The sequence below is a fragment of the Antedon bifida genome, chromosome 1 (genome assembly GCF_963402885.1).
Source record: "Antedon bifida chromosome 1, ecAntBifi1.1, whole genome shotgun sequence".
Lineage (NCBI taxonomy): Eukaryota > Metazoa > Echinodermata > Crinoidea > Comatulida > Antedonidae > Antedon > Antedon bifida.
In genome coordinates, this window is record NC_136226.1 from 12,339,586 (window position 1) to 12,353,161 (window position 13,576).

Here is a 13,576-nt window from a genome sequence, read left to right on the forward strand (position 1 = left end):
TAAAAACCATATTAGAGCATGGAGGTATAAATAATGCTTGATAATGTATTATGTGAAAATGTATATAGTAATGTATTATGTGAAAATGTATATAGTAATGTATTATGTGAAAATGTATATAGTAATGTATACTTTCTGAAAATTATTCTATTACTTCAAATAATCTACATTTTGTATGCTTAACAAAACAATTTTATTGTGACCAAAATCTGTTATTGCTATATGAAGGCATAAAAACATCATTTTCCTGTCACATATTATTGTCAACATATATTTTACTTTTTTATTTATTCAAAACTCTGAATAGAGCTCAAAGACATGCTAATATACATTTTAGCACTCAGCTAGAAACAATGCCAAATCAATATATGTAAGAAACTGTAACCTTTAAGAAATAAAAGCCTATGCTTAGAGGACAACTAGATTCTAAAAATATATTGCTGGTGACTGCTTAGTCTTAGATGTACGTCCACAACTAAGTGTTACCAAAACATCTCGATCATCACTTAACTTTGGATTAATTAATTAAATTTTCATTGTTTAAACTGAAACTATTTACTTAAATGATTACTATATCTTTTACATTAATTAAAAAAACAAGACAATTATAATATACCATATATTATATTAGCTATATTCATATATATATGTTAAATGCACTTAGCTTGTTGTCTATTTTTGTTGTGCTATTACTGTATTAGACTTAGATAAATATTATTATTTTCCTAAATAAAAATATTAAAATGATGTTATTCTTTTTCTTTGTTTCATATTGTTAAATTTCTACATACCCTTGGATTTATTATTTGTCAAAATTAGGTTTACAAAGAATTTTCGGGTGATACAGGGCATCTCGACTGAACATGTAACATCATTTTTACTTCTACAGTATATCAATTAATCTTGTGGTCCGTTTTGAAAACAAATTTAAATGTAATATACATTCTTGGCATGTCACTAAATGCAGATCAGTTTTAACCAATGATTGCAATAAATGTTTAAAAAACATTTAATATACAGTAAGAAAATTCAAAGTATGCTATATATAAAATAAAATATATTCTGATGCAATTTTCAAAAAGATTGTCCTAAAAATCTTGTTGGATAACGCCTAATATGGAGATTTAAAAAATCATCAGATCAACAAAAAACCTAATATGGAAACTAAAGATACCTATTTCTAGACGAGTTTAGTCTTGTTGCATTGGTGGTGCAGCCAGCCGAAGTTGGAAACTTTCTTTCTTTAGAAAACTATTATCCCTGACAAGGTCTACACCTGAACTTTGACCTGAGCTACGACTGTCCCTGATGACATCGCATAGAATGCCCATCTAATAAAAGATAAAGAAATTATTTAATGTTTACATTCATAAGCAACATATATATATTATAATAATATTCAAAGGCAAATTACTAAAACAAATGACAATGCTATCAGTGGCTGGATCTCAATGAAGATAGAAAATAAAATAAGCAAATAGCTAATTCAAACGATGATAAAAAAAACAGCCACAAAAATTGGCATAATAATATTGATAGATTTATTCGTCATGTACTCGGTAGACTGTGTTTGGTTTGTCTTTGCAGTCGTGTAATGTATGTAATGCAATATAACATCTTACCCTTGATGGACCTTCTGCTTCTTTTTTAAGTAACTTCAATGCTGCTGTTTGCTCTGGATCTAAGGTGTCAAGCTGAAAATAAATTTGTTGCGTGCTATTTGTTTATACGTCTAATTTATCTATATTTTATACTCTTGAAAAAATATAATAAAATAGGTTTATAGTTAAAAAAAAAAAGAAACTGGGAGTAGCTCCTTATCTATACCTTATTTGAATAACTCTTTGTTGGTTTTCTAACTTCTGATGAAGCTCTATCTTCAGAAAAACTTAATCTTGTTGCCTTTTTTTGGTTTGGGTTCTTCCATCGCCTAGATGTATTGCACAATAAACAACTCCAATGGAGCTTCCCTTCGATGAGAGTGGAACAGCCCGCGGACTGAAGACAACTTGCATGATAACCATGGATACAACTGCAGAGAAAAATATACTTTATTACAAGCTACTTATTTCATTTTCAGATGTATTATCAACAGATATGAGTACATGGGGAAGTCTGATCTACAACCAACTTCAATCTAAGAGTTTCATTTCTTATGTATTTTAGTTACTTCAAAACTAAGCAAATGAATGTTGGCTTAACACTATACATGTTATGATCAATGTTTTGTTAAATGTGTTGATGTTGATGCTAATCAAATCATTCATTATTACCTGAAAATAATCACATCAGCAGAAGATGAAGAAGAAAAACGTTGTGTACAGATTGGACAGTGCTCTGCTCGTGAAACAATACCTTTATTTGCAGTACTTGTCAGGTTGGTAAGTGACCAGTACAAATCCTGCGCAAGCAGTTGGTTTGTAGTGTTTAGCAAAGTCTACAATTATACAGAATGAAATGGACGATGAACAATTTCAACGACCTCTAATCAGAGACAATTTTGTGGCCTTTAAAAAGCTATATATGAATCATAAAAATGTAAATATAAATCTTTTTCAAACATCTTACTAAATCAGTTACAACAAAAGTGATTTGGTTTCTAAAAAAATAATGACCTGTTCATAGTTGTACGTATCCAGCATGCCCAATATAAGTTCCTTTATTTCACCAAAGTTACCAGAACTATATGTGGGATCCTGGAAAAAACAATATTATATTATTAAATACATTCCGATGTTTAGTACATCAGAGCGCTATCGAAATACAAGAAAGCTATAGACAAAAATGTATTTCTTTTTTATGCAACAGAATCAAAATTACCTGCATTATTTTCTGCAAGATTGATGGTAAAGCTATGTAACCCAGCATACTGTTTAAAACATGAGTTGTTAACATTTTAAAATCTAAAAGTAAAACAAATTTTAAAACAGGTTAACAATAACAATCTATTTGCAGTTTACTAACTTACTAACAGTCACTACTACTACAAGTAATGAATTAATTATTCTACCATTAAAATGTGTTTCCATTTCAGTGCCTTTAAGTTTTCTTTGGGTCATCATCATAAGGTCAAGTAGTGGAAACCAAATAGACTGAAATGTAGAACAACAAAAAATAATAGTTAATAGTTAAAAGTGTGTATAGTACATAAAACAAGTCTCTATGTGCTGTGGACTCAGATGTTACACTTTTCAACTACATGCTTCTCCCCCAAGGGTCACGTCATGTCAGTGCAGCCACTATAAGGCGCTCTCTCAGTTGTCCACGACACAGTGGTTGAATGTGAAGTAGTACACCGGGGTAACCCCCTACTCGTCTCAAAGATATACTAGGTTCTTTATAGTGTACTTCTTTATATTTACATATATTATAATAATTCACTCAGGATTTTTTTACATAAACCCAAACAGTGTTATATTTGTTTCTATGAATTAATGAGTTTAAGTCTATATAGGTTTTTAGAGTGAATTCAGACAACAGCACACACTTGTACTATGCTTTATGAGTAAACTTTTTAGGTATTCTTCCTTAAACAGGAAATGAAATAAGCTGTTTACTTGCTCCTTGTTAAAACTGATTATTTTGTTTATGTACTGTTTGTGCCTGAAATACCTGACGCTGTGGCTCATCCATCACAGAAGAACTTCTCTGACAGAGTTGAACAATCACCATTAATACAGCTTGAACATTTGAGATACTTAAACTAACTAAAAAAAAGAAAGAGCAAAGCAATTATTAGATCTTTATATATACAATCAATGAATTACTTGATCACGTTCTGTTATAGACTTTTTGACACCTACTTTTTGCCTTATCTTTGGTATCAACAATGTCTGTATACAGGCAAACTTTAACCTGAAGAGCCTCAATCAGAATTCCAAATGCACCTTGAATATCACCTGCTTTCTCAAGCAAGTAAGCTGTTGCATCAGATACCTTGTAATATCGAACAATCTTAAACAAAAATAAAATACATAATATACTGAATGATGGGTTATATAGTGGACAATAAGAAAATTACAAAAATTGTAATAACGTTGGTGAATTTTTTTCGAATAGCAAATATATTTTATTATATTACATAGCCTATGAAAATATGTGAACGTGATTGGTTGAAACTGCATCACATGACTACCGCTGCGAGGATCGTAAATCATATATATCCTCAGATATCGCCTTTTATATCGATAAAATATAAGATTTGACAACCCCTTGTGAATGATATTATGTTCTCGAGAAATATATTCCCCTCAGCTAGCGCTTCGAGAAATATATATTCCCTCGAACAAAATATCATTCCCTCAGGGATGTTAAATCTTATATTTAACCTCTAAGCAGGCAATATCTGTATAATATAAAATAGTACTAGATTACTTCAGAATTATTAGAAAAACTAAAAATTAATCATGTTAATTTCACAGGTTAGAAAAGTACAGAAGCTGCAGTTAAGAAACAAACACACACATTCACACAAATGCAGTTTGGACAATTTAAGTGAACATGTTATAATAATCTGAAAATATTTCGCTTAAAAACATCAGATTCCTATAAGCATGGCTAATACAATGCTAATACTGTAATTAAACTATATAATTTACCTTCAATGTTTCTTCCAACCTGTAGCCATCAGCCACTTGTAGGTAATTCAGTACTACATTGGTCTCAAACTGGCACATCAGTTCAATATACATCTCAAAGATGTATGGCTCAATATGTGCTTGGTCCTTTTGATTTATTGCTGTGGTCATGTGATCACGCATCTCGATTAAACCTTTCAGAAACTGATACTGTGTCCTGGGTTCACTCTGGAGATCAACAATATAGTAATGATTATAATTGAAAAAAATACATATAAAAATAATGCAAGTTCATGATCTCTGAAATAAAAAACTAATAACTTTATCAGATTGTATTTACTAATATGTTTGCTGATGTGCTATTCAACCATGGAGAAGTACTGTATCAACTTATTTCTCAATGCTCCAACAAAAACATGAGGCAGACAGTGACATACATCTGATCATCAAAGTAATTAACCTATGACCTCCTAAATTACAGCACCCTAGCTATACATACCTTTATCAAATTGATGATTGTATTAACTGAGTCAGCAAAATCAGACAGAACTAAACACGCCGTTTCTTTACTATCAATCATAATTAGATCCTATAGCAACAAAAACATTAAGTTTGAATAAATGATTATGTGAAAATAATTTCTTCTGGTTTCAGTGTAGTATTAGATAATTATATAGTTGTTCAATACAATAAACAAAAAAAAAACATACTTTGAAGACAATTTCATTCAGTAGAAGTAGAAGAATTGTTATAACAAAAACAGGTTTAAAATACTTTTTATTGATAAAATATTCACTAGTATTAAAAAGAAAACATACCTGTAGATGCTCAATGGCTATCGTTCGTACAGAGTTTTGTTGATCTTCTGTGTATTTTGACAAAGATAAGATTCCATGCACATATGAAAATATTTCCTCCTAAAAGTTATTATTTATATTTAGTAATGTTCACAATTTCCAACACATATTGAAGCATTTCGCAGACGAATGTGATGTGTTTGGTATGGCGATTCAATAGTATATGCAATAGACGTTCCCAATATTATGTAATCAGCTGTAAGATTTTGGTTATTTTACAGAAATTTAAATTTAATACATTACATTTTTTTTGCATTTCTAAAAATGTTTTTATATTATACCTTGCGAGATGGATCTTGAAGATAACACAGAAATATCTTGTCATACTGGGAAGTATTCTGATACAAAAGTTCACAAACTTGAAAACTAGAAAAGAAAAATATACCAAAATAAGTAACATCTTTATTCTTGTAAGAAAATAGATAGATAAGAAGAATATATGAATGTTATTAATAAAGATATTGGTATGGCTTACAATTGAGCTTTCTCTGCAAGTTGAAGTAACTTTTCATTATCGACTTGTTGTAGGCCACCAGCATTTAGAAGTTCTAACAGGGCTTGTTGTCTTTCAGCATGCCGTATACTAACCTCTACACTGCATAAGTATTCTAGCACCTAATGTTTAATATAAAGAAATTACTCATACATAACACAGTGGTTACGTCAATGGTAATTATACTAACATTTACAATACCTCACATTTATAATACTTATATCTTCATTTGATAAGGCATATATTGATTGTGATAAATATAATAATGACAATTTAAAGAAGCAATACACCCCTTGTACAAAACTAACCTGTTCAAATAATAGCCTATTGACTACTATTGTGTTTTCATGTTTTGCCATTTGTCTTGCAAGAAATGTAAATAAAAACCCAACTTGACTCGGCTGTCAAAAAAAAAAGTCAATTTCATATGAATATCCATATCATCTAATTTCTATTATTTTATAAACAATTATATACTGTCCTTAAAAAAAGTAAAAAGAATTAATTGTAGACAAATTAGTGCTTAAAGCTCTGTCTACAATATCATCTAAATGTGATGTGTCCATATATGGACATGATAAAGTCATATAACTACCATATTTGGGTATATCACTTTTTTGTCTGTGTAGACAGAGCTTTACATTATATACTTACATCAAATCCTGTACTCTCCACCATTATCTGTAACAATATATCTACAATTTTCTGCCTTGATTGCACACCATATGGAATACTAACAAAAAAACAAGCACAGATGCTGGTGAATAAGACTTTACTAAAGCTATACAGTGAGAAGTGAGTGTGAACACAGATGTTAAAAAAGATTATTTCTCTTTACTTACTCTTGCACTTTAAATTCAGGCTCTTCGAACGCAAGAGCCAAGACATTAAGGAACTCTCTGGTGTCAAACCCTAGTAATGTCCTCAGGTGTGGGTACACATGCTCATCTGCTGGATGTTGTTCTGTGTGTAAACTTGTTAAACATTTCCACACCTGTATGCAAAGTATATTTAATTAATATGCACAAATATATCAATTTGTTTACAAAATACAGTATTAAAACTGCAGTTAATAATTTTTATTTTTTAATCAAACTGTGTCTGTTCTGAATATTTGCATAGTGGAAAAAATATGATACATACCCCATCTTTAACTTGATTTACAAGAAAATGTGGAATATCTCCTAATGGGTATGCTCTACCAGCAAGGCAACAGCTGAAAATAAAAACAAATCATAATTTTAAAAAATCAATTTAATACTACTAAAATCATAAAGCATACCAGTGAGGTGCTTTTTGATTATACTGTTGAAACAATGAAGCAAACGTCTTACCTTATGTAGACTAACAGCTTATTTCCAAGTCTTACTTGTAGGTCTACAAACAAAAGATAAAAAGCTTCTTTTAAAAAAAGTTTTAATTTATTTAATAATCATCACTCAAATTAAAGAACCTCAAATTTAAGATACTACACCTCCAATTAAAGACCAAGACATCAGTTTTATGACGATGAGAATAAACAATTTACAACTAATTATTCTATTAGTGACCCAAAGAAAACCCTGTATAAACTTACCAGTGAGTTGTTTTCCAGCTTCTACAGCAACTTTCAGTTTCTTTAATAGGTCCTCTAGTGGAGTAATATAGTCTTGCATTCCTTTATTATACACATATATTATGGCATCATATAGACCATGTGACCAGCACAGACTCACAACCTAATAATATATAATTGATGAATATATTAAAATGTGTACTGCAAGTGTGATACAGTATGTTAAACTTCTTATATACTGTATAACTTTCACTGGGTGTTACATATTACTGTTCAAAAGTTTCAGTTAACTATTCCTTTTGTAAGATTAACAAGTTCTTCCCACTTTATTTATGTTTCTGGACCTTCAATATGGAATTGATTAGATACCAGTATTGTTAACTCTTCCTCTCTCTAAACTTTTTCGTAAACAAAAATTAAAAATCCTCTATTATCATTTTATTCGAACTAGACCTCTAAACTGTTTTTGTCATGACCTTATTTTCATTTATATATATAATTATATACAAATGCATGTTTTCTTTTCGTTTTTGGGTCTTGCGTGACAAGAAACTTCTTCTTGCAAGATCCTCTATTAATGGTATTGTTGTATTTCATTATTATATATTACCATTTTTTGTATTGTATTGTTTACCATTGATAGAAATTAAAAAATGTTGAATTACTATTATTAAGTTATATGTATAATAATACTAACCTGGTGAATGTCTAGACTAGCAACATCCATGTGTACTATACAAGCTTCTACATTCTGTACCATGCCCTTCATCTGGTAGTGATCAACAAATTCTTTCATAACACCTGGGGTAATGGATGTTAAGCGGTCATTCAGAATGTATGGCTCCAAACACTCTAAAAACACACCATTAGCTGTTATATCTTGGTTAAAGCGTTCGTAGATTGTTCCAAATAGCACATCACTGTATCAAATGAATCAAGAGATATATAGATATTATAATTCAACTGAGCAACAATAAAATAGAAATGATGTACAAATGGACAAACTAGTGTCAAATTGATTTAAATATATTTTCTCTAGAAAGAAGGACTACAGTAATTTAAAAATCGAAAAAATATTAATCATTTTTTATAAAACAAACTTACATCTTCCCAAGCTTCAGACAATGTTCCACACACACAGGAACAACGGCCTATGATAAAAGATAACACTATATTAGCTTTAACCTACTACCAAATGAAACTGTATCAGTATACAGTTACAAAATGAATTCAAAACATTCACACACAAAAATATTGCCCAATTATGGTAGTGATATGATGTCATTGTGTCCATATATGGACATATCACATTGTTTTGTCACATAAGGTTTGATAGTGTAGATAGAGCTTTAGAATGGTCAGACACAGTTGGATAAAATTTAATCTATAATTAAATTTATATTATAATAATTAGTATATAATTAAATTTGCTACTAACCTGAAAATGTTCTGTCAAAAGAAATGTGCCACCACTCTGTGGACAGTTATGGGTCATCGAAATGTCTACAAAGTTGTACAAAACATCCATTATCTGTTGGGAAAAGAACACATATGATTAAAAATCAACCAATGCATAAAGTTTTTGAGGACTACATATTGTATTATGGTTACTTACTTTGTCTACTAGAATTGTTTTTCGCTTTTGTTTTCCAACCAAACCTCAAAAAAAAAACAACAACATGCAATTTGATTATGAATATAAAACATATGTTGAATTGAATTTACATATTGAATTAAAAGTTTTGTGTAAACAAAATACATTAAAAATCAACATACCAACCACAGCCTTAGCCTTTCCTTCGTAGAATGACATTGCAAGTGCCAACGCCTCTTGGAACTTATTCTGACGAACTAACAGATCAATTCTCTGGCAAAAAAAAACATTTCTGCTTTATGTACAGGTTTTTAAAATCCTATGATTTATACCAACTGTTAATAATTAAAATATTAAGTATATGCTATATATTTTAGAAAAAATAATGTGTAGGTTTATTATAGCACATTAAATGATTACATAATATTATTAAATAATAAATAAACTTACATCGTTCCATTGTCTGATTGTCATCACATGAATAGACTGTTGATAAAAAATAAAAAGACTGGTTACCATGATTGAGAAATACAGGCAACAGAGAAACTTATATATATATATTTGTGTATTGAATTAAATTATTTCAATTACAGCACCTTTGTTCCGAGCAGAATCAACTGGCCGTTGAATGTGTCCAATGACTGGAAACATGCCCGCTCTCCTGCTAATGCCTAAAACAAATCAGTAAAAATAAGAATGTAATATTTTGTCCTACAATGTCCCCTATGCAATAGGCAATGCCATTACTACCCTACCTCCGCCCAACTCACCAATGCTTTGCTAACGTTTCCTCCTGTCGCTAGTGATTTGAAGTGACTACTACCATACACAAGCTGTACATCTACAAGGTCAATGACCTCAAGTTCTTCATCTGACCTCACATCAATCACATGAAGTTTCTCCAATGTGTCCACAGTAACCAATGTCCGGGGATTCAACCACTAAAGATTAAATAAAATATATGCCTTTTAATTTACATATTCCTGAAAAACATATTTTTCAATAACAATAAGTAAAATGTTTATTTTCCATATTTGATGCTTGGAATATCTACTCATTCACACTATAAGTAGACACATGGCAAATGATAAATGTATGAATAAAAAACAAACCTTAAAATTAAGAAGAGTATATGGTACTTTCATTGTTTGCAACAAACCAAATTGTACTGTTCCATCGGTCTGATATATGAGCTGCAGAGGAATAACAAATAACAACATTCCTTAACTTTTAATTAAACACAACATTTGTAAGTCATTATAATGTTTTACTTGCTTTAAAGCCTTACCTGGAAGAAGTAGATTGTACTGTCCCTAGCAAAGGCAAGAACGGGTTCAATAGAACTTGGACTTTGAGATTTCTGAATGACCACAAACTGCCAGGCTAGCAGAGGTAGTGTGTTTAAATCACCCTTAAAAAGAACATAAAACAAATATCAATCAAACTGATTGTGTTAAGCATCATGAAAATGAAACAATAATATATAGATAAATACAAGTAGTATAGCTTACTTACCTTCAATGGTTTTGTAAACATAACAGTCAGTTTCGGCCTCATAGAAACAATGAATACCTACGGATACATAAATGCATATATTAATATACAGCAATTGTTTTAGAAATACCATAACAACTTCATAAATTTCAAAATACAGAAAACAAAATAATAACCATACTTAATACTAATTTATTAAAATTTGCAAATATTACCTTTGAAAGTGTTGCCATGGCAAGTATAGACATATCTTGGAGAGGATGATGTTTAACAGAATTTGTGACATAGAGCGGTGCAAGTGTACAAACCTCTCCACGACTGAAATCACAATTAATAATGTATTCATTTAATAAAAGCTTGTATATCAGAGAAGATGATAATACAGAGAATGCATCTGGTGTATTAAACAATACCAACACAAACAATAATAACAGAATTACAAAATAAAAATAAAAGCAACCCCAATAAAAGGAAATCATTAAAGATGTATTGTCCCCCAAAAATATGAAAAATGAAGATTAATTAAATCAGACTTTGAATGTTATTTTGTAGTTAATCACTTCCGTAGAAAAAAAAATGAAAAAAAATAATGTTTTCACTTATAAAATGACAAAATAAATGGTTAAATTTCACCAAAAACCATTGGCTGGCAGACAATTTGACCATTTTTTTGCTATAAATTCCAGTTTTTTCAGGTAAATACATTTTTTTTTAATCCAATTTTTGGTCAAAGTGGATAATTATTATGTGACATTAAAATGGCATATTCAACAAAAAAATGTAAAAAAAAAATTTTTCAGGGGGACAATAGATCTTTAATATCTATAACTAGGTCTTCACTACTGATAGGAAGAGAATATTTGAAAATAATGCAAATATATTCTGGAAAAACTGAATTCATACCTGCCAGAAAAGAGGCATCTTGATTCACATGTTCTCATACCCATTACCCTCCTGTTAGAGAAATACCAAATAAACTGTGACTTCATACAATAGATACATACATCCATAAGTACTCTATTCAAATACATTTCTATTATAGTATCTTTACATTGTTCTTTTACACGTTTGCAAAATACAAGAAGTTACTGATGGATGGATATTACATACTTAAAGCTAAGTTCAAACACAGATCCTCCACTATCACTGCAGATAGCAAGTGTTGGGTCGTCAGTAAATTTTATGTGAAGGACAGCTGACCCGGCTGGATGGGCATCGGTGATAGTTCGAAGCAGTTTACCAGAGGTCAAGTCCCACATTGTCATCTGAAAATAAAAACAAAGTTGTTATTATTATTAAAAAACACATAATACATACCATATACTATGTCATATTAGCTTTTCCTTTTATATCTGAAGCAAAATAGAAGCAGTTTAGCTTTAATGCATGAATGCTTTGATCCATGAAGATACATGAGTATGAGTCAAATGTGAATCCCTCTCCAATATCTAATGCTTATTCTACTGAGGCAGACCAGAGGGAAATACTGTTCAGTGATATAAATCAATGCTTTATTACTATTCTAAGAATTCAGATTATTGCCTTTGATGTGTGTCATTCTCATAATTCTCAAAATATAGGGATGTGTGAGATTAAGTAAAGACGTCATACTTGTCCTTTAGCAAATCCAGCAAGCAATCTAGTGCAATCCATATTGATACTAAGAGCAGTAACAGCACCATACTGAGCACCAACTGCCTTGCTTCCCAGGCACCAATTCAGTACCTGCTTGGGATCTACAGCAGGATATAAAAAGTTATACCTGAATCATTTAATTTAATATGCAGCCAAGATTTGACAAGGTAGGGAAAGCCAATAAACCTTTTAGACATATTGTGATACAAAAAATATGATACAAAATTAGCATGAAGTCATTGATTATATAAATAATAATAAAATAAAGTTATATATTTACTCACCAAATACAAGAATCAGTCCATGAGAAGTACCAATAGAGATGAACTTAGAAACAGCCATAGCAGTTGGCTTTCCTGCATCAACACGGTCCTACAATATCATATGTAAAAAGAATTATAACATTTGTTGAACAAAATCCAATGCTAGATATGTACAATTATGCTGCCTATTCTGCCTTGAATAAAAACAGTGTCATGTCCACCCCTATAAATTTACCATTAAAAATGAGCTTAAAGGCTGCAAGCACTTACAAGGGGGACCTGGGAAACCATGCAAGGATTGCTCACTTTCTCACAAGTTTACTTTTTGTCGCAACCACATTGTACCAACACATAATAAACTCTTAATAAGAAATTAAACTTACAGCTGCAGATACAACTTGAGATGACATTCCACGTAACATGACATGACGCAAGATTGAACCATGTGCTTCATAGTGAATGCTACTTTTTGTTTTTCTTTAAAAATAGATTCAATTCATTTATATTTAATTGGAACCCTTTTTTAATAAAAGAATGTTACCTATCTACACAAACAATATATATTGATTGGGTTACCATGATGCCGACAGCTCAAATTCGATATTTAGGAGCATAGCACTAGATCCAATACTGATCTACATACATAATGTACAATTACAGTACCAATAATAATTGAAATTTGGAATGCAAATCAGTTTAAATTTTATAACTCCATGGTTTATACTAGCTAATATTAACTCACTGATTTTTTGCTTTAGATTCTTTGTTGTCATAATTAGAGGTGGCTTCATCAAAACTTAGTTCACCATTTTTAGTATTCAGTTCACTGTAAAATTCATAATTGTCATCAGGCTGTGAATAAAATAATATAGAGTAACGACATTAAAATGAAATACAAAATGGAAAACAGCATTATTGAATGACTAAAAATACTGAATTATTATTTCAGTTCGGGTTTCAATTACCTCATTTAAAATACTGTCCAATGTTGGTGTTTTCTCCAGTTCAGGAATGTCAAATTCATCATCATCTATCTATTTAAGAAAAAAAATGTAGAAGCATCCCATGACACCCATATCAATTAATTAGGGCCTACCTAGGCCTACAT

At 30.5% G+C, this 13,576-nt stretch overlaps 1 protein-coding gene across 1 annotated transcript; it reads right to left on the minus strand.

Moving 5' to 3' along the window:
- Nucleotides 1–257: 257 nt before the first annotated feature.
- LOC144842401 (vacuolar protein sorting-associated protein 8 homolog) lies at nt 258–13,309 on the minus strand. Its single transcript, XM_078698855.1, has 38 exons — nt 13,211–13,309; nt 12,852–12,945; nt 12,490–12,577; nt 12,182–12,306; nt 11,681–11,835; nt 11,474–11,524; nt 10,786–10,888; nt 10,592–10,648; nt 10,365–10,487; nt 10,189–10,269; nt 9,847–10,017; nt 9,673–9,747; nt 9,527–9,562; nt 9,259–9,349; nt 9,098–9,141; nt 8,921–9,013; nt 8,587–8,633; nt 8,180–8,402; nt 7,504–7,645; nt 7,262–7,304; nt 7,071–7,143; nt 6,770–6,921; nt 6,582–6,660; nt 6,236–6,328; nt 5,910–6,049; nt 5,716–5,800; nt 5,396–5,494; nt 5,077–5,166; nt 4,599–4,805; nt 3,804–3,954; nt 3,613–3,707; nt 3,011–3,092; nt 2,821–2,903; nt 2,616–2,696; nt 2,274–2,437; nt 1,828–2,032; nt 1,623–1,694; nt 258–1,331 (listed from the first exon to the last, which is right to left on the minus strand). The coding sequence occupies exons 2-38, from the start codon at nt 12,888–12,890 to the stop codon at nt 1,191–1,193; spliced, it is 3,879 nt and encodes a 1,292-aa protein (XP_078554981.1). The 5' UTR covers nt 12,891–12,945; nt 13,211–13,309; the 3' UTR covers nt 258–1,190.
- Between the last annotated feature and the right edge of the window lie 267 nt (nt 13,310–13,576).